General features: G+C 39.9%; 1 protein-coding gene across 1 annotated transcript in view; it reads left to right on the forward strand.

Annotated features, from left to right (window-relative positions):
* Positions 1 to 24,377, forward strand: part of SLC35F1 (solute carrier family 35 member F1) — a 400,690-nt gene that overhangs the window by 353,435 nt on the left and 22,878 nt on the right. The window contains exons 5-7 of the mRNA XM_010353243.2: positions 7,454 to 7,610; positions 9,491 to 9,543; positions 17,183 to 17,337. Of these exons, the coding sequence (XP_010351545.1) occupies positions 7,454 to 7,610; positions 9,491 to 9,543; positions 17,183 to 17,337 (365 nt within the window). The remainder of the gene's footprint in view (positions 1 to 7,453; positions 7,611 to 9,490; positions 9,544 to 17,182; positions 17,338 to 24,377) is intronic.

Consider the following 24,377-nt stretch of genomic DNA (forward strand, 5'->3'; position numbering starts at 1 on the left):
ATCAATTAGAGTTTATAAACCCACAAGGTAAAGCTGCATGATTCACTCATCAAATTGCTGTGAATCTGCTGGGGGAGCCCTGAGCCAGGGTGGTTTCCAGAAGACCCTTTTTAAAGCATTGGAGTTCTTTAAAATGTACCAAAATTTTTGCTACAGAAGGGTTTTTGGAACAGAAAAAAAAATGACCTTCTTTGTTAACATTAGAAATGGGATAGAAAGTACCCACTTTTCTATAGTTCTTGGAATTGCCCTTTCTTCTAGGAAATTGGATGATAAAGAGTCAAAAGTGGACCATTTCTCTTTATGAGACAAGGTCACATGAAGTCTCTGAAACGATGTGATGTATGTTGCACCATAGAACTTTATAACTGAAAAGGACCTTGTTCAGCTCCTTTATGATTGACATATGTGAACACCAAGATGCATCCAAACCAAGTGAGTTGCCCAAAGTCACAGAGCTGACAAAGCAGACACTGGAACACAAGGCCCCTGGCCTTCAGGGCAGGCCTCCTTCTCTGTCCCATGTTGCTGGGAGGTGAAGATACAACATAGAACAAAAGAGAGACAACCTTAGCCTCACACATCCATACCACCTACACAATACCATCGGTCCCCACTTCAACAGAAATCTGGAAACCTCGGTATTTCCCAGATTCTCTTCTATGAAACACTGGTTCCATAACATATCAACAGATGTCATATGAAAGGGCCAATATTATGCTATATGCGTGTAGTAATGTTGATATGAATAATCTTTTCAGACCAGATAATATTTTTGTCTTATACAATGTGGCCAGTTGTTCTAAAGTCATATAGGTGTGTATATATTATATATATACATATATACATATATATGCGTATATATTATATATATACATATATACATATATATGCATATATATATATTTTTTTTTTTATTTTTTTTTTTTTCTTTGAGACAGAGTCCTGCTCTGTCGCCCAGGCTGGAGTGCAGTGGCGTAATTTCAGCTCACTGCAACCTCCACCTCCCAGGTTCAAGTGATTCCCCTGCCTCAGCCTCCCAAGTAGCAGGGATTACAGGCACCTGCTACCACGCCCAGCTAGTTTTTGTATTTTTAGTGGAGACGGGGTTTCACCACATTGGCCAGGCTGGTCTTGAACTCTTGACCTCAAGTGCTCCACCGGCCTCGGCCTCCCAAAGTGCCAAGGTTACAGGCATAAGCCACTACAGCCGGCCTAAAGTCATAATTTAGTTACACTTTCTCAGTTTTCCACACACTGTGTAAACACAGGCTAAGCAGAAACAAGTACCCTTAGTTATAAAAACTCTACCTTCATGAACCCCAGCCATTCATCTTGGCCATCATCTTGCATTCGACCATTCGATAGTCAACTATAAAGATGAACATTTAAGCCTAGAATGTTAAGCTAATTTGAATTGATTTCACTAGATTGTATTCATTAATCCTGTAAAAAATGTTGTTTTGATTTTAAATGAAGTGCTAGAAAAGAAGCAAAACTACTTAAGAAAAATAAAGTAAGTCCGTTTGAGAGTCTTTCCAAAGTGTCATTTTTAAAAAACAACGTAGATGTGGCTAAAACATACTGGAGTGGAATTTGGTTTCTGCATGTGAATCTGTTTAAGGCCCCCAGCATCATTGCTTTTGTGATATACAAAGCATCAGTGTTAACAGAATTAATCTTTATAATTGTGGAGCACTTTCCATGCTATTCAAGTGGTGCCCAAGTACATAGAGTGATGTTTTAAGACCAGCCCAGATATAGGATCCAAGAACTCATTTTATAAAATTATGATTGGACATGCTCTGCCTCTATACAAATATTAAAGTAGACAGCAATTTAAGCTATCACAGAGAACATATTTTTTTAAAGAAAAAAACCCACTGGTTTTGAGGTCAGTAGAATCCTAAAATTGTTATATATCATTATCAAAAATATTCCTTTTTTTCACCTCTATGGCAGAGTTGGTTCAATTGCATTAATCAGCCAGGGTCACAAAACTTTTCTAAAATACTGCAGATAATCACCAGAACATAAGTCAGGCATCCAAGTCCATATAAAATGTCATCACCAGGCCAAGCACATTCAGAAATCCTAGCGACTCAAGAGGCCAAGGCAGGAGGGTCACTTGAGGCCAGGAGTTCGAGATCAGCCTGGGCAACATAGTGAGACCTCATCTCTACAGAAAAAATTAGCCAGCATGGTGGTGTGCACCTATAGTCCTGCCACTTGGGAGGCTGAGGCGGGAGGATCGCTTGAGCCCAGGAGTTTAAGGTTATAGTGAGCTATAATTGTACCACTGCATTCTAGCCTGGGCAACAGACCAAGACTCTATCTCAAAAAAATCAGAATAATAATAATAAAATTATCATCACTGTATCAACAGTGTTGCACAGGAAAAGAGTCTGTCTAACTTCATCCTTTTTAGAATGCTTAATCTATGTTTCATCTTCATTTGGAATTTTGACAATTCTGTCTCCAAGCACGTTGACGTTGGCCCTTTCAAAGTTTCTTTGACTTCATTATAATTAAAGCAATTGCTTTAATTCTACTTTGTCAGCATGTTTCTTCATTAGCTATCCAGGAATTACTTGTTTTGATTTAAGTCTGACTGAAGGAAACTTCTTAGATGGCATTAAGTACTTCATGTACAAAATATGTTTCGGGGCACAGAATGATGTGCTAGGAATAGGGCTTTTGTTGAAACTTGACCAGCAAGTTTTCCCACTCTAGACAGAGGTAGAAAGAAAGCACCCTAGTCCCCAGCCCGGAAGACTCTGCCTTAGAGACTATAGAGTGGTATATGTGGTGGGAAGAATGCAAACAGCACTTATGTTCTCATTCTATGTGTGTCACGTATACAACTGATCACCCACTATAGGACGCCCTTTGAGCTCACCTGAAGGAAATGTCTTTTCCAAGCTTACTGGTAAAAAAATCAGTGGTCTTAATATGTGTATTCTCTTTGTCACCTTGGCTCCATGTCAGCAGTATAGGCCTCCTCTGAAAGATCATCTCTGCATTTACTGATGTGCGGGGCAATTAACAGGCAATAGAAGTGGCTTCTGAGAATATTATAAATATTATAGATGTGTTGGAGTGTGTGAAAATGACTTAGTAAAGTTGAAAAGATTCAGCACCAGGAGTTCTCTACTTGCCTGGGAAAACTTAATGAATATGCCCATACACATATGGGCAAGGTTAGAAGGTAATAAGATTAAGATAAAACCTAATCAAAGTAACTTCTTGTTATGAAATATCCTTCTTGCCCTTCAAAATATCCTCTTTCTAACACAATACATTTATTGCATCTTTTAGTTCATTTATCAAAGATATTAGATTCCAACAATAATTTTTTATTACACTTAATTTTATATTTATTTCAAGGAAAAGAAAATATTTTCAAGGAGCCAGGTAATCAAACACAATCAAGTAAAAATGACACTTTTTTATTGAGTGCCCACAGGTACCAGATACTTTAATATAGATTATTTCATTTAATCCTCCTAACCATGCAAAGAATTTTTGTTGTCATTCTTGCAGCTGAAGAAATCAAGCCTCAGAGAAGATAAGCAATATGTTTAAGGGCACACCATCACCAAATTACGTGGCCCAGATGTGAAATTTAGCCATTATTCTTTCTGCTATAACACTTAGTCCTTCTTTTTCCATAATTGTGACTTCTACAACAAATGTAAAGATGTTTTATCATAGTAAATTAGTGTAAGTGACTGCCCTAGATTGCCCAGAATGGAGAAGTTCCCCAGATGTGGAACTTTTAGTGCTAAAACCAACAGAGTCCCAGGAAAACGAGATAATTGGTTCTCCCTATTTGAGAGGCATATGTATTCAATGGGATGGATACATTTTCAGGAACTGCACTAACAGTCTTTCAACACTCTAGAATAGTATAACTCACCATTTATTTCTTGTCCTAGTGGTAAGTCATGATTTCAAATAGCCTTCCTTTTTCCTCCCACCACCACACATACACAAACATGTCTCCAAACATGATGTTTCTAGTACTTAAACAAAAATTTAATAAGAAAAGCCAGTTTTTGCAAAGTAATTATGACTAGGTTGATTAGAATCAAGGAGCAATCCACAATGAGAAATGCCCAACCCAAAGACACAGGTGGTTCAGGAAATAATGTATTCACATTTTAAAACTACTATTTAGTGAACACTTACTAAGTGTCAGATACAATGCTAAGCATTTTACATGTCATATTTTATTTTATTCTCACAGTAACCTAATTTTAAGATAAGGAAACTGAAGTTCAGAAAGACTCTGTAGTTTGCCCAGTATTACACAGCTAGTAAGTGATAGAGATGTGATCAGACCCAACTCTACCAATAAATTGAAAGCTGTTCTCACTGAAAACATTTATCATAGGATGTATTAAGACCTGTTCAGTCAGCTCAATTCATTTAGCTTTTTATTGAGCATGTATAATGTTCCAGGGTCCATGCTAGAGACCACACAGAATATACAGCTGAGTGAGCCATAGTCCCTGCCCTTCAACCATGATTTGTAAGAGAACAGTTGGCTGCGGGGAGATGAGGTACACAAGTTAACAAGTAACAGACAAGGAGTGGAATATGGTGGGTGCCATAAACGGATACCATTGCTGTGAAATTTAGAGGAGGGAGAGAACTATCGGTTTGGGCAGACATTACATAATTTTAAATGTATCCATTTACCCAAAATTTATAAATCATTATCACCTATTGTGGTTTTATACACACATAAATGACAGATGTTCTAGCATAACTTTGCCCATGAACATTGTGCAAAAATTGCTATCACCATCAGGTATCTACTGCCTTAACAGTACATAAACTATATTAATATTTTATATATTATTAATGTAATATGTTATAATTTCCAGTTAACTAGATACAAATTTTAGACACAAAATATTAGTCTTAGTACCCATACTACTTATTATATCAAACACTTCATTATATAATATAATTGGATAAAATTATGTTCTGGTTAATTTAATTATGTTTAACTAAATTTTAATGTATGTTATATGTATATGTACTACTTTCAAATGACTTAAAAACTGACAAATATAATTATCAGCAAATTATAATAAATAATATTTAATCTTTTTGTTAGTGATAACTTAGAAAATACTTGTGAACTTGTGGTTACACAAAATTGTGTTGTGATGATCAATAATTATTACTGAATTGGTGAAAACTCAAAGTACCGATGAGTATATTTCTTACAGTCAAAGGCTAGTTAACAGAAGAGGCCATAACCATGTGGCGTTTGAAAAATATTGGTGAGACTATTCACTAAAATAGTGTGTCCTCTTTTTAGGACTTTTAAAAGGTAGATTGATGCTTCCCTAATTTCTATTAAAATATTTTATTATGATTTAGCTTTCTTCAATTCATTCTATAAAATTAATTTTATTAACCAAGAATTATATTATGCAGCACTTCCACACTTCACTAGTACAACAGTAATTGATATTCATAATAATGACCCCACGTCATCACAAGGCTCTAAAATGTCTTCTGAGTGAAAAGAGACTGGATCATGTTCATTATAACTTTACAATTTTAGTTATAGATACGTTCTATTTTATGGGTCATTCTTCAGATGAACTACTTAAAAGTTTGTCATTATTTTATAGTTGACACATAAAAAAGATTAATCAGGTTGCCAAAGATTTCACATTCTGTCATAGCAACCTTAATTTTCCTAAAAGATCTGCCCAGGGACCTCTCACCAAGTCTGGTTTCTCATTAGGGCCTCCTCAAGTTCTCAGCTCATCTCCTAGGCAGTGATGCCTAACTCCCCATGAACCCAAAGAGAACTTCCAGCTCTCACAAAATCCCATTCTCAGCTCCATTCCCATGAGGATGACTCCAGCACAATGCTGCCTTCGGGGTCTCTTCCCCTGTCTCTCCAATCCTTGACAGGAAAAGGAAGTTCCCCTAGAAAACATGGCACCATTTAGAGATAGAATCTTCCAAGGCGACCGCATGCCAAAGTCTTTCTGCAAGCCCTGCCCAGATTATCTGATGTGAAGCCACTACCTGAGGAACACTCAGTGCTTCCCACTGAACAGTGAGAACCCAGGCTCATCGGGAAATCCAGGGCTAAGCTATCGTTGAGTCCTTTCCTTAGAATCACGCTGGAGTAAGCACCCTTTCCGTCCTCAGCTGCCACTGTCCCAGAGCTGCAGGTGAGCTGAGCTCCTGCACTGCTGACTTATGCAGGACAGAGCCAGAGACCACTTGGGTACAGAGCCCACCAGTGAGGCCATTCTAGCTGCTTATTTCTACTCTCCTCCTTCCCTGGCTCCATAGTTCCTGGAGTGGGAAGTTTGCCCAACTCTAGAAAATATCTGGGTAAAGCATTTATTTTGTTTTAAATCAACCAAAATTGAGTTTATTTTTATTTATTTATTTATTTAAGACAGAATTTCACTCTTTCCCCCAGGCTGGAGTGAAGTGGCACAATCTCAGCTCACTGTAACCTCCACCTCCCGGATTCTAAGGGATTCTTCTGCCTCAGCCTCCCAAGTAGCTGGGATTATAGGCACCCACTACCACATCTGGCTAATTTTTGTAGTTTTAGTAGAGACAAGGTTTTGCCATGTTGGCCAGGCTGGTCTCAAACTCCTGACCTCAGGTGATCCACCTGCCTCGGCCTCCCAAAGTGCTAGGATTACAGGCGTGTGCCACCATGCCCAGCCCAAAACTGAGCTTAAAACAAAAAGAATTTTTAATGAAAAAATGTTAATGTGATAGTGAATTACATATATTTACACTCTTATGTTACTTACCTCAGGGGAGTTGAAAATTTCAACCCATAAATCCTTTCACTCTCATTTTCTAAGTTACACATTTTGCCCATGGTCAAAATGGAGTCTTGACAGCTTCTGTTATAGCTTCCCTCCCTGAATAGCAGAGGGTGGAAATTTATACTGCTTCTGTTTGTTCTACACCATGTTCACTAAACTGCTGGAAAATGTCCTGAAACCAACATAACTTGTGTATGTATTAGCATATATTCATAGACATTAGCTGGGTGTGGTGGTCGGTGCCTGTAATCTTAGCTACTCGGGAGGCTGAGGCAGGAGAATCCCTTAGAACCTGGGAGGTAGAGGTTGCACTGAGCCGAGATTGTGCCACTTCATATTTGTATAAATCTGGTAAGTGAAAATCTGATACATGGACAGAAGATAGTGGGCTTTGTAGAGAGGGTGTGATCTGGAAGAGACTGATCTCTTTCTTAGAGAAGACTTCTAATTGTGTCAACATAGGCAACCTTTTTGTATCAGAACATGTCTAGAGCACAGATAAACAAACTTCTATAAAAATGTCAAAATAGAATAGGCAAGGGAAGCTCAATTTGCTGATGCCAGATTCTTGTTAAGAAAGTTTTAATGATGCTCCTCTGTTTGTTTGTTTGGTTGGTTCCTAGGGGAAAATAAGCTGGTAGGGGACCTTCTGGTCTTAGGAGGAGCCACACTCTATGGTATCTCTAACGTCTGGGAAGAATACATCATCCGAACCCTGAGCCGAGTGGAATTCCTGGGAATGATTGGTCTCTTTGGAGCATTTTTCAGTGGAATTCAATTGTGAGTAAAAATAACAAGAAATATAGATAGTAGAGGGACTGTTAAGACTTATTCTTAAAATTTTTGTTCTTGGAATGTAAAAATCAATGCTGGAATCCAGACACCAGCTTCCTGTACAAAGGACTGATGAAATCTGCCAACTCAATATCTTTATTAGTAAATTTCCTCCAAATTAAACAAGTTCAATATAAATTTTTATAAAACATCTAATGTTTTATAAAACATTGAAGATAATTTGCTAGAAAGCATTAGAAGCATTAGGATTGATTCTCTGAAACCAATGAGTGGGTTATTACTTAGAGAAGTAGAAAAACTAAGCATAAATGCCCCCAATTCAATGCATTTGCAGAAAGGAACATTCTGTCTACTAGTGACAACCACCAATAGAAAAGCTATAGTTTAAAATTATCCTTTTACAAATGTGTGATTTTACTGCCCATGGATTTGCAAGGGTGGACCATATTTCAAATTTATCTCTTAGAATTTAGCATTTCTGTTTTCCTTAAAAAGGTGAAGATATAATACAGACATTCACTAAGCACCACAAAGTCAAAAGCACCAGTTTTGCAATAATTCTACAACTGAAACATGTAAGTCATCACTGACTATTGCCTCAGAATTTTTTATGAGAATAAGTTTCAATCAAAGCAATTTTCCACTGGTAAAGACCAATATTATAGCTTCATGAAAGATATAAAGAATGATAGTATACCCTCCAGTCAAATTTTACTGAATCCCTTTCTGCAAACAGGTAATTCTGATTTTACCAATCTTTTTCTACAAAGCAAGCACTTTCTACTTGCATGGGTTCAGTGTCTGAAATTATTTATGGAAGATATTTTGGCATCACCTTAAACAGGTTTTACAAATAGACTGTTTCAACAATCCTCCAAATTTTGTTATCTTGAGATACTGGTGAAAAACTTCACAGTGAACAAGGTACAGTCTGAGAAGGATTTATTTGGGGTTCATTTTTGAAAGTGATGGCATTTTAAAGCCCCTAAATTTGGTGTGTCAGCTTTGTGAGAGGAAAAGGAATTACCTAGTTCAACTATTCATGGCCAACATTTTGTAGATAGATGACTTCTTTTATGGGTTATTATTCTTGAGTCCAAAAAATATGTGCAGATATCTAGTGCTCATTTGCTTCAGTTATAGTCTATTAGAGTTGACTGTTCCCTTTGGGGGACACTGCCGCCAAAATAATGGAAGTGGCATTAGGGTGTCCTTGGCAAGTGGGATATATTGAGGGCTCACTGGAATCAAAGTAATGCTGGTGGAGTGATGCCAATGCCACCTCCCCATTCTTGTCTAGATCAGTGGTTCTCAAAATATGGTCCTCTGACCAGCAGCACTGGTATCACATGAGAATTTGCCAGAAATGCACATCCATGGATCTCACCGGATCTCTGAATCAATTGCTAGGGTTGGGACCAGGAAACTGTATTTTAACACACTCTCCAGATGGCTGTCATGTACATTTAACTTTGAGAACCATTGCCCTAGAAAACGCTCAATCAGAAATTGATTAAACCTGCAAGCACAGACATTTTCTGAACCTCACGGTTTGCTTTTCAGAAAGCATCTATCAAGCAGAAACAAAGGCTGCAGGCAGACTGTTTGGATGAGAAGGGCAGGAAGGGTTGAGCTCCCCAGGGCCCTGTGGCACACCCTCACACACCGACCAGGTTCTTCAGGGAAAAACCACAGGCTGCCTAATTAGACTTGCTTCTACGTGACCCAAAATTCTTTCTGAAATTCATTGGGTTGCTTCATTATTTGTATAAATCTGATAAGTGAAAAAAAAAAAAAAAAAGAAAGAACGAAAGTAGAGTGCGTTCTAATCTTGCTCATTGGGTTTATTTTCTTCGAATTTGCAGAGCTATAATGGAGCATAAGGAGCTGTTAAAGGTGCCCTGGGATTGGCAAATAGGTAAGGAGTTGGCTCACCTAAGATGCTCTTTTTATAACCTGAGAAATGTGTTTGAAGAATGATGTGGGTCGGGTGGAGCACAAACAAGGAAGGGATTTAGAATGGTAGGGGACAAGGGAAAATGAAATCCCTTCATCGTTTCAGGAAATCCTGCACATTCTGAGAGACTAAATTATATGATTCATAGTGTTTCCTAATTGAGCTTCTGCCCATTATCATCGCCAAGATGCCATTAGGGGAGACACAGAAGTGTGTTATTAGGTTAAAGACCAACAGAAAAAAAAAAAAAAACTGGCCTGAGGCAGTGGTAGCACATAAATGACAGCAATTTGCCTTAGCCAAGAAACACTAAACTGATGTGACCATTAAAAAGTGCTACTTCAGGAAAGGGAAAAAAACTGAACTTAACAAAAAACCATGAAAGGAAACAATGTAATGGGCATTCCTAGCCCATAAAAACCTTTCAGAAGGGAGCAGTTTGCACAAAAGAAATGGTTAATTGATCTCCAAATGGACTTAGAAAATACCAGACATGCTTTGAGCTAGTTAAGTCATCCAGGACTTCTCAGGTTCCACCTGTTTCTAAAACCACTTTCCTCAAAGAAATTTAGGACAAGGATTTAAGATACTAGGAGATGCTCTAATGATCAATCTCAGCAAGCCCTGGAAAAGGGACTGACATTTAATACCCTCAGAACGTGTCTCCACAGTGAGCACAGAACGTAACGTGGCTTGTGGGATTGCATGGAAAATGTGTGCAGAGTGAATACAAGTGGCAGGGAGGGGGCTACAGACTCTTCCCCACACTGAAGCTGGCTGCTTGAGCCATCTCTCCCTTCTATGACTTTTGCTACAACTTTAGCCAAATTCTGTGTCCATAAGGAAACACAATAAAAACACAAACTCCCGTGTGTCACTTTACCTACCTGTCCCCATCCCCTAAGCACATGAGGCCAACTTACTGCAGACATCATTCCCTCTGAAGGCACACTGTGAGCCACAGAATTGTGCCTGACTCTCCCTAAGCGTTCTCTCTAGTGACTTTGAGGGCTGAGCAGCCCTGTGTCTCAGAGTCCTGCCGTTTAATTTCTCTCCAGTTGTGCTACAGAATGATATAATTAAAGGAAAATCAACAGGGCAAGGGGAGAGAAAAGAGGAGGGCAACAGGGAAAGGAAACCAGATGCAGGTTACAGAGAGCATTTGTCTTTGTGACCCACAACACCAGAAAACAAAATGTTACCTGTGCTTGGTGGCACTTCACATGCAGCGGTCCGTGAGTATAAATTAATTTTATATTGATGATAATAGTAATGATCAAAAAGAATTTGTCCTCAAACTATGTGGATGCCATGTGCATATCCACTGAGGTTCTGTTATAATTCAGTGTTAGTTAAATGAGTCATCAAAAGATGGTTTTATTCTGAGCTCTCATATGGCCATTAAAACGTCAGTCCCCTATAGTTGAAGATGATGAAGGACAGTGTAAAAGGAACACATTACAGAGCCATCCATTTAATTTCTGATTGGAAATGAGGCCAAAATGGCCTCCCTAGCACAGTAGGGTGACTGTAGTTAACAATAATTTATTGTGTATTTCAAAGTAGCTAGAAGAGATTTAGAATGTTCCCAACACACACAAAAAAATTAATCAATGGTTGAAGTGATGGCTATCCCAATTGCCCTGACTTGATCATTACACAATGCATGCATGTATCAAAATATCACATGTACCTCAGAAATATGTACAATTATTGTGTATCAACAAAAACTAGCCTCGAAGGGAAATCAAATACTCATCTTCCTCTTTCTGAAGCATTTGTAGGGTTGCGTTTGGGATGTGTTTACACCACGGCCTCCTTGGTCCTCATTATCTCGCCCTGACCTACTGCAGGGTTCTGTTGTTAGCTCAATTCTAGACACATGGCATGCAGGGGATAAATGTTTACCAAGTGAGCGAATGAATGAATGACAAGCAGCAAAGATGGTCCTATTCTTTCCTCTCTCATCTCACAAAATACAGACAAAAGGGAAGCAGTGGGGACAATGGCAGGAGACTTTAAGCTTGACATTGCACTTTCTTTCTGTGGAACTGGGAGATGGCATAGCAACCACTGCAATTCATGGGCCAGAGAGGCAGGGAGACATCAAGGGAAGGTCAGCAGCCTTTCAAACCCACCCCACACTCCTTGAGAAGTCACCTGAGAGGCCAAGCTCTGATGACTATGTCCTGGTGGAAAGCTCACATTCTTCTGTTTAGGAGACCAGAATCCAAGAGATCGTCGTTTCTCAGCATCTGTCAATGAATTTCTCTGCCTCCCCACTCTCCACATTAGTAATCTAACCTCGTATAATCTCTTGGATAACTCATGTGGTTGCCATTTTATCAAAGTGGAAAGATGGTTGTTGTTTTCGTTTCCTTGGGATAATAAATATGTTTTCTATTTTTTTCTTTGGGATACATGTTTTCTATTTTCTTAGCTTGAAGGCACTTTTAAAAACAGATTTCGTTATTTTCCTACAACACTGGTCAATTGCAAAATACAGAGCAACTAAAAGCAAGAGGATAATCGTTATTGTTGTTTGTTTTTATTCCATTGTTTTACTCTACTGAACAGAAAGACTGGTTGTGATGATCTAATCAGTAAACTCAAGTCAAACGTATGACCTCATACGCTAAAATACCCTCCTGGAGAGCGGGAATGTTAGAGTCACATTCATAAGTCTAATAAACAACTTAAACATTCCCTTTATCCCATGGGTCATACTGTCATACTGTGGGTCATACTGTGCTAAAGGATGTGTGAACAAGTGTAATCAATGTGAAAGTCAAATGTCAGAGAAAAGAAAAAGTGTGTTGCAGGTCAGTGAGCACAGGCTTGTGGTATGCAGGAACCTTCTTCACTTTTGATGTTGTGGTTGATGCTTGTCTTGGTTTTGGTTTTAGTATTTTTCCTGGAGGCCAAAACAAAAGATTTGGCCTCTCCCTGAATATGGAATTATGGGATTACAGAGCAGGAAAAGACCTAGAGGATAATTAAGAATACACCTTTCCTGGCCAGGTGCAGTGGCTCACACCTGTAATCCCAGCACTTTGAGAGGCTGAGGCGGGTGGATCACTTAAAGCCAGGGGTTCAAGACCAGCCTGGCCAACATGGTGAAACCCTGTCTCTGCTAAAAACACAAAAATTAGCTGGGTGTGGTGGTGCATGCCTATCGTCCCAGCTACTCAGGAGGCTGAGGATCACTTGAACCCAGGAGGCAGAGGTTGCAGTGAGTCGGGATCACACAACTGCACTTCAGCCTGAACAACAGAGCAAGACTCTGTCTCAAAAAAAAAGAAAAAAGTATACCTTTCTTTTTACCCATGTTGAACCTGAGGCCTGGGGAGTTGAGGTGATGCTCGTCAGAGCATTACGTATCTGAGCAAAGCTAGTGCCCAGTGCCCTGTATACACTTAACCTAATGCATATGTTCTGAGAAGTCATCTGACCTAGCCATTGTTTTTAAGAATTACAAATAATATTTTAAAACTCTGGTATATTCAAAAGAAAGAGAAAGAACACCACTGGAATCCCAAAGAAAAAGATGAGATCAAATATATGTAGCCTATACAGACACATACTATATATATAGTAACTCTCTCTCTCTATATATATATATATATATAAATATATATATATAATATATTAACTGAGGTATTGAATAGAGTCAAATAGGATGTTCCTTCAAAACCTTATTTCTCTTTATAATAATTAAACAATATAGATGAGTGTTATGTACTCAGAATTTAAAGTCAGGCTGCCTGTGTGACCTAAGGGCAAGTTACTTGACCTCTATAAGCTGGTCTTTTGCCTGTTTACTCACAGATCCATCTTTTACCCTTTCCTCTGCTCTGCTTATGCAAATCCACATTGCAGCCTCCCTTGTCAACTGGATTCCAGTTAGTTTTGGCCAATGGGAGGCAGTCGAGGGAGATTGGAGGTGGGAGAAAGAAAGAAACCGGTATTTCTCTCTGTGTCCCTCTGTTTGGGGTCAGATATCCTCTAGATGTGGCTGAGTCTCCTCTGTGATTCTACCCCTGCTGGGCTTCCCTAACTTCTGACCCCGGGTAACGTGGCCTTCCTCTTGTATTTACCTAGCTCTTGGGTTGTGAGTAACTCCCTGCTATTGCTAATCTTCAGGTTGTCTCACCATCCCTGTTTCCCCAGCACCCATTTGAACACCTTTGTAACTTGTACTCCATATAACATATCCTCTGTTTAACCCAGTATGGACTGTGTTTCTTGAATCTATAAGCCTATTTCCTAACCTATATAAAGAGGATAGCAATAGTTATCAGCATTATACTGTTGTGGAGATTAATTACTGTACATAAAGTACGTGACACATAGTAAGTGCACAATCCATATTAGCTGATAATAGTATTTCCCATCTCTGTAGCTTAAATTACTTCAGTGCATAAGCACAAGAGTGACCAAATTCTATCCCTAGTGACAGAGAGAACATTCCAAGAGGAAATGTTTATACACATACTCTGTTATAAATGTACTGACTGCAGCCATTTTGTAGTTGTCAGTCAAAAAGCAATTCAGTTCATTCGTATGATCATGCTGATCAATTGAAAACCCTACCTGGACAGAAAGGTGGACTTTCAGAGGCATTGTTAATGTCCATTAACTATTTAATGTCCATCTAAGAACAGTCAAGAAAGGGCAACGATGCTGGATTCCAACTCTCAATTTAATCATGTGTTAACTAGGCTGGCTATGCTTTGCTTAGGAAACAGTATATTCACACACAAAAACATTGGTTGACCTAGTTGTCAATTGTGATAGTGTATATATTCCACTCCTATCCCCCTACCTCTAATTTCTGCAGTATTTAAAAATAGGTTGAGAATATTTAGCTGGAAGCATCCTAAGGTAGGATGGTTAGCAAAGTTCCATGTATTTATTTTCCTACTCTCCTTTGCCCACCAACTGGGCTTGTAAAATCTCACCACTTCTCTGAGTCCTCCAATTATATATCCAACTCCCTACTGGACAGATCCTTTTGGATAATGCATAAGCGTCTAAAACAACACACTCAAAATGGAGCATTTTATTTCTCCTGAAAACCTGGTCCTCTTTTAGCTCCCTCCATCTCAGTATATGGCGTCACAGTTCACCCAGTTTCTAAATTAGCCAGAACCCCTGGGCATGCTGCATGCTATCCTTTCCCTCGCCGCCTACATCAGGCTGTCACCAGGGCCTGCTGAGTCTTCACAAACCCAGACACTTCCCTTCTCTACTGCCGTTTCAAGTAAAACCAAGCAAGCTACCAGCCTCTCTTGCCGGGACTATGACACCATCATTCTGACTAGTCTTTGTAACCGGTCCCATGCTTTTCTCCTTCCAATCCCTTCTCCACAGAGTAGCCAAAATCATCTTTTGAAAATGTAGATCAGATTCTTTTAGTCACCTGCTGCAAACTCCTCAATGGCTTCCTCGTACAACTAGAATAAGATACACATTCCTTTCCAAGACCTGCAAAGCCCTGAATAATCCATTCCCTTCCCAGTTTTCCAGCTTCCTCTGCCTGTTCTCTTCATTCTGCTCAGCCATTCTGGCCTCGGTCAGCATCTGGAACACTTGAGGCCCTGTCCCTTTCAGGAACTTTTCATGTGCAGGTTTCCTTGGCTCCTCTCATGGCAGTCTCCTTTTGGTCCTTCAGCACTTGAGGTAAATGCCACCTCCACAAAGTAGCCTTACCCCACCACCCTGTCTAAAGCAAGCTCCTGCCATTCTCTTTAAGAAACCCTTGTCTTTCTGCATAGCATTAATAGCAACTCGAAGCTTCCTGTCTATCCTGTTTTTCATTGTTCCTAGCCCATAGCAGAGTGCTCAGGGCATAGTTAGTACTCAGAGAATAATAGTTGAATAAATGAGTGAATATACCAACAGAGCCCACAAGTCAAAGTCCACGCAAAATGATGGAAGGGTATTATTCTGGAACTTTCTAACCCAGTCATGGTATTTAAATTAGTGACACCTTCAAAAAACAAAACAAAACAGAACAAAAAAATAGAAACAAGGCTCTGTTGCCTAGACTGTGTTCTGATCAAGTTTTATTATTTTTAGTGGATTAATCTAAGGATGGATCTTGTCACAGATTTCTTTAAGGAGTACCAAATTAATTTTTATGTCTTTTCATGTATTAGTCATAAGTTATGTAACATTTATTGCATTTTTAGTAGCTTGGTTAAAAGGAAAAAACTACAAGTAGCATGAAAACACATACAGGAAAACTATCTGTTTTTAGGGAATTCAAACTTCTGATGGAGAATTAAAAACCAAACTAATATTACTGTGATAGAATCTATGCATAGGACTTTTACCTTTCCTAAATAGGAAAGTGGCTGGTCCCCCTTCGTCCGAGGGCACTTCCACCACGCTAGAGGGGGCTGTTGTACTGAGTTTACTTACTTATGTTCAGAATAATTTTCTTGTAGATCTGATGTGGCTTTTCATATGCAATGATGATTTTGTGCCCTTAAGCACTTTTCATATGGGCAAACCCAATTTATCTTTGGATGAATCCCTGGTCTTCATAGTCAGAAAGACCAGATATTCAGTACCTACCAAACTCCCCAAAATCCATAAGTCAGAGGAAGCAAATCTGCCCACAGCCCACACCAGACACATTTAATCAAGGATTCCTTTGGAAAGGTTATTTTTATTATATTGTAATGCCCAGGCAGACACTGAATTGTAGCACTTATGCTTATCCTATGCCTTATTCTTTCAAGAAAAGAGTATTATTATTTTTTTTACATTTCCATTGTATCAACATTTGGGGAAAGTACAGATTTAGCTGTAAACTCCTGCTTGGGACCCTGCAAAACAGAGTACCCATGTCTAGGCTTTATTACAGAGAAAGAGAGAAATTTTGAGGATGAGAGATTGGCCACACAGTATTTTAAGGTCATGAAAACCCACATGTAAGAGTTCACAGTAGGCCAGGATATGTGATGGAAGGGCAGGACTCTGTGTGTTGTGGGTAGGGCAGAACAGAATTCATGAATCTGGAAGAGACTGACAGATCATCCTGTGTTCCCAGCAATGAATTCATCCACCCAAGGCCACACAGTCAAGATTCTAATTCAGTATTCTAAGTCCGGGTCTCTTTGACATGCAAGCTCTTCAACTTTAAAGACTACATAGTTATTCATCATTGTGGGCAATACATGATAGCAAGCGGTTTTGTTGCTATTACTCAAATTAAAAACTAAGAGTTAAAAAAATGTTTAAATATAGATGAATAGCAAAAGCTGATTACAGCACAATTGGGAGAATTCAAAAACCTTGATTCTGTGTTCTGACTATCACCACTAAGAGGCACTCCTTCCCAGAAGAAGCAAAATGTCAGCAATGCAATAAGAAGCAGAAAGTTCATTTTCACACTTAAATTTTTATTTTTTGATCTTATTTTATTTTTGTGCTATGTTATCCAATAATAAGCACCAGTGAATAGGGGGAAAGAGAAACTGCCTTGTGTGAGTGACAGGTGATGTGCACTCTTCCCCTTCCTTCCTGCTGCGGATGCTGAAGATGCCCTGGAGGAGGCTCTGACGCTGCCTTCTCTTTACTCTTCCCCCAGGACTGCTCTACGTTGGCTTTAGTGCCTGCATGTTTGGTCTCTACAGCTTTATGCCAGTCGTCATAAAGAAAACCAGTGCCACTTCAGTCAACCTCTCTCTGCTCACAGCAGACTTGTACAGCCTGTTCTGTGGATTGTTTCTCTTCCACTACAAGGTAAGTTGAGTGAGTGCTCCTTTGTGAAGATGATACTCTGTAGGAAACAATGAACATGGGTAGGAATGCCTGGATGTCAAATGCCCTGATTTTGTGTAGGGAATAGGAATGCAATTGGGTGTGCTAACCTCCATGATTTGGGTATTCACATTTCAATTATAAGACAGAGACATTTTGTCCTATGAGATCAGTAACTATGGACAATTGATAGTAAGAGATAAGAAACAGCCATAAAGGAAAGAGCTTTTGAATACTGGGGACAGTTTTCCTGACAGCATTCAGCACAGAAGCTACTCTTTTTCCAATATGAACCTAGGAAGAGTTGTACAATTCCCAAACTACAGCTGCAAATGGATTCTGCCAAAGGCCTTGGCAGAGTATGTTCTCTTTGGAGAAAAGACACAATTCCTGCAGTTTCTGCTTTGCAGATATTTTTATAGCAAATATGAATGGAAAATGTTAATGCACTAGAAATAGTTTTTTTACTAAAAGATTGGGTTTGAGTAAAGGAATGCAAAGAGATCATGTGAGGCACTGGCAGTGAATGCATCAGCCCTAAAGAAAAGAAAAAACTGTCCAGTCCAAAGATGTCAGCCTCTCAGAATGCAAAACTCTACCCACATCTTCACCCTAGGAAGCATGACTAATTGATTTTGGCACACTGAGGTCAGATCCTACTCCTCTTAACCCCACACTCGCTGCTGCCAATAACAATCAATTAGAATTGACATGTGAGAAGATACCACTTGCCATTCCTTAACTAGTCCTATAAGACAAGAGTCAACAGGGACTATGACCCAGTGTGAAACAGGCCAAATATGGAATGTCCAGGCAGATAAGACCAAACTTGGACAGCTGAAAGAAGAAGAGGCAGAAGAAAAGAGACACTACTCTGGCCACTTTTAGCCAAGTTCCTCACCAATGGTAATACAGCCACCATCCGCAGCACTCGGGGGTGGCCAGCTGATGGGGCACCTTGGTGAGCAAAGCGTCTTCATCCAGATGAAACTGGGTGTAGACGTTCCTGGAGAAACAATCAGCTAAAAAGAGCATGTACTTGACATGACCAGGGGCAAAGCAGCTGAAGTGAATAATCAGGATTACCACTGAGAAAAGCAAAAGTCATAGCCAAGAAACCAATGCAAAAGGGCAGACACGGGTGAAAAAGAGAATACAAATGAAGCTGGTTAGTAGCTAGGAGGATCAGAAACAGATCTGAGAGACGGTACAAGTTGAGAAAGTGGCTGTGACAGCAAACAGGAATAATGTTCCTATTTTTCCTCCAGCTTTATTGAGGTATAACTGAAGAATAAAAATTGTACTATATACAGTACTTAAGATGTACAACATGATTTTTTGATGTATGGATACATTGTGAAATGTTCGCCACAATCAAGCTAATTATATCCATCTCCTCACATCATTACCTTTTTTCTGTGTGTGTGTGTGTGTGTGTGTGTGTGTGTTTGTCTGTGTGTGGTGAGAATACTTTAGATCTACTTTCTTGGCAAATTTCAGGTACAGATTACCATTAACTATCATCACCATGCTGTAGGTTAGGTCTCCAGAACTTACTCATTTTATAACTGAAAGTTTGTACCCTCTAGCTATCATCTCTCCATTCCCCCGACAAGTTCCTGTTTTATATGGAGCCTTTTGCCCAATACAGTGGCAAAACTAAGAGCTTAGAGAAAATATCTAGGACTGGGCAATGTTTATTGTTTGCAATTTGTTTTGTCTGTATAGAACAAGCTGTTTCCCAAGCTACCTTGGTCCTCATAAAGGATAAGAAGCAAGGTCACAATATGTTCCTCTCGTACTGCTCCTAACCAGTGTGGGAAGACCAGCTTCCTTCAAAATCCCCCTCCTCACACATCCAGTCATTTTCCAGAGCTCTGGGGAACACCTGGCTGTGGGTGCATCCTCACAGCAGGTGGCCAGCAATATTCTTCTCTCCTCTTCAGTTAAGCATCCACATCTAGTCCGTTACTTGGTGTGAACTCAGTTCTTAGCAATTAATCTTGTAATTTGCTTTATAAGCTTCTGAACTAAAAGAATCCCTTTAATCTTCCTTAAGGAAAGATGACTAAAATCTATTGTTCTGCTGAGGACTGCAGTCACTGCTTGGGCGGTTCAGATCCAGGCCAGCTCCCAGCATGCCTGAGAGCAGTGTTCCTGAAAGTCTGGTTTCACTGGGGTGCTTGATAAAAATGCCGATTTGTGGGCCACACCCCTAAGCCACAGAGTCAGTATCTGGAGATGTGTCTGGGGAAGTGTGGCTGGTAACAGGTTCCCCCTGGCAGTCTGATGCCCTCTGAGTTCGAGAACCACTGTCCTTGATAAGAGTGTACTCCAACAGTGCCTGTTCCTGTCTGAGCCTGTCCTTTCCCACACTTCCACTGATGTGGGGTTAAACCTGGGGTTCCTCAAATTTACAAGCATCAGGAAATGAGAGGGCTGATATGCTAATTATCTGCAATCCATCCTCTCCTCCTATTATTTGTATGTTCCTGTTCACTGAGGATAAGTAACTTTGCTGAAGAGGAAAGCATGTAGTAACCCCCCATTATGCCATCAGAAGGGAAATTCTGTTATCTGAAAATTAATTACTGTATTCACTAATTTAGAATTGTAATGGATATTTTTATTTCATACAGCAATGATTTGGGGGGTTTTTTTGGTAGGGCAAAATACACATACATTTTGTTACTATTTGAAAGATAAATTTTCTTAAAGCAGGAATGGATCCAACAGAGTAGTCATTTCTTCTAGTTAAAATTTATTTCTATTGCCTTTTTAAAAATTGACTATAATTGTAGATTCACATGCGCTTTTAAGAAATAATAGAGAAAGCCCAGTTAACCCCTGTGAGCCCAAGTATCTGAGTTAGGTCTCAATCAATTTGGAAAGTTTATTTTGCCACGATTAAGGGTGCACCTGTGACACAGCCTTAGGATGTCATGACAATATGTGCCCAAGGAGGTCGGGGAACAGCTTGCTTTTCATACATTTTAGGGAGACATAATACATCAATCAATACATGTAAGATTTACATTGGTTTGATCTGGAAAGGCCAGACAACTCAAAGCAGAGGATTCCAGGTCACAGGTTAGATTTAAACATTTTCTGATTAGCAGTTGGTTGCAAGAGTTATCATCAGTAGGAAGGAATGTCTGCTTTACCATAATGGGTTGTGAAGACTGGGGTTTTATCATGCAGATGAAGCCTCCAAGTAGCAGGCTTCAGAGAGAATAGATGATAAATGTTCCTTATCATATTTAAGGTCTGTGTTGATGTTAATGCCAGTTGGCTCTTCCTGAATTCCAAAAGGAAGGAGGGTATAGTAAGGCAGACCCAACTCCCCCTTCCCATCATGGCCTGAACTAGCTTTTCAGGTTAACTTTGGAGTGCCTTTGGCTGAGAGGAAGGGTCTATCCAGATGGTTGGGGGACCTTAGAATTTTATTCTTGGTTTATGCCCTTTACCTAGTCGCTTACCCCTAGTGATAACATCTCACCAAACTGTAGTACAAAAAACCCCACAAAACTGTAGTACAATACCAGGATGTTAACACTGATACACTCAACATCCAGAACATTTCCATCAGCACACGGATTGCTCATGCTGCCCTTTATAACCACACCTACTTCCCTCACCCACCCCCAGCTCCTCAAAATCACTAGTTTGTTCTCCATTCCTATAAATCTGTCATTTCAAAATGTTATATAAATGGAATTACACAGTATGTTACCCTTAGGGATTGAGTTTTTCCACCAGGAGAGACGTCTTTAAACTAAATGAAATGTTATGTGGAAAAGGGTTTAGTCGGTAAGCTTAAACTAAGAGTTTAAAAAATACCGATGTGGCCGGGCACAGTGGCTCACACCTGAAATCCCAGCACTTTGGGAGGCCGAGGCAGGTGGATCACCTAAGGTCAGGAGTTCAAGACCAGCCTGGCCAACATTGTGAAACTCCATCTCTACTAAAAATACAAAAATTAGCTGGGCATGGTGGCAGGGACCTGTAATCCCAGCTAGTCGGAAGGCTGAAGCAGGAGAATTGCTTGAACCTGGGAGGCGGAGGTTTCAGTGAGCCCAGAGCGTGCCACTGCACTCCAGCCTGGGCAACAGAGTAAGACTCCATCTCAATAAATAAATAAATAAATAAATAAAAATAGTGATGCTTGGGTCCCCCTCTCACCGATTCTAAGCACCCAAGCATCAGAGATTTAAAGGCTCCCCAGGTGATTCCAGGGTGCAGCCAGGATTAGGCCCCTGGTTCAGACTTACCATACATGGCTGCAAGCAAGTAGAACTGGGACCAAAGGGTGAAAGTTACAAGCTTATTGCTAAATATAAAGACACATTGTTAACAAGTAGTTGAAAGTGCAATAGACTCTCTTGGGAAGCAGGAGTTTCCATGGCTAGAGGAAGCAGGACACTGATGTGAGAGAGTACCAAGGGGCCTCAGCTTCTGTGCTGAGGATTGGACCAGTGACCTAGTAATGTCTGAGAGCTCACTTGGTTTTACTATGGTCTACAATTACAGATTATTCTTTAACTTAATGATGATGTCTTTAAGCAGCTTTCTGGTCTGGTTATAAATATCTGCATGTTGGAGGGGAGGGCTAGTTTTTCACAGATGTTGCTTATCCACGCAGAACTAAATGACTAAATGAAGCTCGCCTGCCTAACATTGATTATTTGGGTTTTTGGATTTTTTTTTCACTTTCCACTCTTGGAAAAAATCCATTCCTTTTCCGTCCCATCATTCCACTGTCTGCAACAGTTCTGCCTCTTGCGCTGACTGCTGTGCTGACTGGACAGTAAAGCCCCATGTTCCTGGGAAGCAAATGACCTAATTCTAAATTTGTCTATCTGAAAGGCATAGTGCTTCTGCAAACTCTAAATCTTACAAGACTTTGAGAAGTGGTTATGTATTTCTATTCTTTATTACCTGACAACATTATTGAATCCAGAGCAGTAAATCTGTAGCCATCCACAGAAAGCACAGGAAATGAACTTGCCTGGGCCTCAGAGACCCCCAAAACTAAGCCCAGGAAGAGACTGACATAGAGGCTTTTCCATTGGAGGGTGTACTGACTTTTCAAGGTCAGAGCTTGGTCTGGGGTCTACCATCTTATAAGTATTGTACAAACAAGACACTGTTGAAATTGAAAGGATGTTAGCTTCCTGTTGCTGCTGTAACAAATTACCACAAACTTAGTGGCTTAAAACATAACCCAAATTTACTATCTTACAGTTTTGAAAGTCAGAAGCCTACCTGGGCTAAAATTAAGTATTAGTAGAGGTATGTTGGTTCTGGAGGCTCTAGGGGAGAATCCATTTCCTTACCCTTTCCAGCTTCTAGAGGCCACCTGAATTTCTTAGTTCATGGCCCCTTCCTCCATCTTCAAAGCCAGCAGTATGGTGTCTTCAAATCAGACTCTGCCATGCCTGCTTCCCTCTTTTGGACCTGCTATTACATTCAGCCCACCCAGATAATCCAGGATAATATCCTCACCTCAAAATCCACATCTGCAAAGTCCCTTTTACCTTGTAAAGTAACATATTCACAGGTTTCAGGGATTCGGGTGTGAACATCTTTGGGGGATTATTATTCTGCCTACCCCAGTGGGACTAGTACTAATTCTACCAGGACAACACGGGTATACTGACTAGAAGCCAGGTCAGCTGGGATGCGTGGACATGTGGTTCAGAAGCTGTGTCTGGGCGGTGAAGACACATTCTCTGCCTACAGACACTGTGCTCTGTTGAATTTCCTAACTGATTTTTAAAGTAGTTCAGGTTTCTTGCTAGTATGTGATTTTAATAAAGAAAACACCAAGTCATGTGGAGAGAGGATAAATTGGAGTGGGAAAACTATTTCAACATCTACCATGTAAAGTGTGAATTAAGCAGCATGGTGTGGCCAAAAGACCATAGACTTCAGAGTCCAAAGAGCCTAGATTGATTGATTGATTGATTGATTGATTGATTGATTTTTATTTTTTTTTTTTTTTTTTTTTTTTTTTGAGATGGAGTCTCGCTCTGTCGCCCAGGCTGGAGTGCAGTGGCCGGATCTCAGCTCACTGCAAGCTCCGCCTCCTGGGTTCCCACCATTCTCCTGCCTCAGCCTCTCGAGTAGCTGGGACTACAGGCGCCCGCCACCTCACCCGGCTAGTTTTTTCTATTTTTTTAGTAGAGACAGGGTTTCACTGGGTTAGCCAGGATGGTCTCGATCTCCTGACCTTGTGATCCGCCCGTCTCGGCCTCCCAAAGTGCTGGGATTACAGGCTTGAGCCAACGCACCCGGCCCGGAGCCTAGATTTAAACTGGCTTCTGTGTATGCTTTAAGTTATTTGGGCCAGTTACTTATTCTCTCTAAACTTCAAGGTGATGAGGTTTGCCTTATGGAACTTTAGAGGGGATGAAGTTAGATAATGTATAAAAGGTGACCAGCAGTGATACGGTTCTCTGCTTAAACATGTGTTTCAGGATTAGTAATTCCTATCTCATTACATTTTTGGACTATTAACCCTAGTCTAAGATTTTGTAACTAGATGTAGTGCTTAACAATTTTGTATGAGTTCTCTCCAACTTTTTTCCTGTTTGAAAAGGCAAGCCTGGGGTCTCATGCATTGAAATGTAGAAAACATTGTAGTAGGCATTTTCAACTGAATTATTTGATTCCTTTATTGCTTACCATGGAATTTTTAGGTGACAATCAGAAATACAAAACATCTGAGGGTTGTTAAAGTAAAATACCAATCAGTTCTTTCACTGTATGCCATCGTGTGCTGAACATTCTTGAGCAAAATAGCAGCTGACATGAAATATACAGAAAATTCCTTTTTGCCTGACATTAAAATGACGATGGCTTATTTCACACATTTACTATTAACATGTCAAGGCTAAATATTGCCACAAAATTGTTGTAATAAAGTTGAGAGTAATTTCATAAGGACATATGATTTTTGTAACTTTATTAAAATAAACTAGAAACTAACAGACAAAAATAAACATCATAAGTACTCTCCA

The sequence above is a fragment of the Rhinopithecus roxellana genome, chromosome 4, assembly GCF_007565055.1.
Source record: "Rhinopithecus roxellana isolate Shanxi Qingling chromosome 4, ASM756505v1, whole genome shotgun sequence".
Lineage (NCBI taxonomy): Eukaryota > Metazoa > Chordata > Mammalia > Primates > Cercopithecidae > Rhinopithecus > Rhinopithecus roxellana.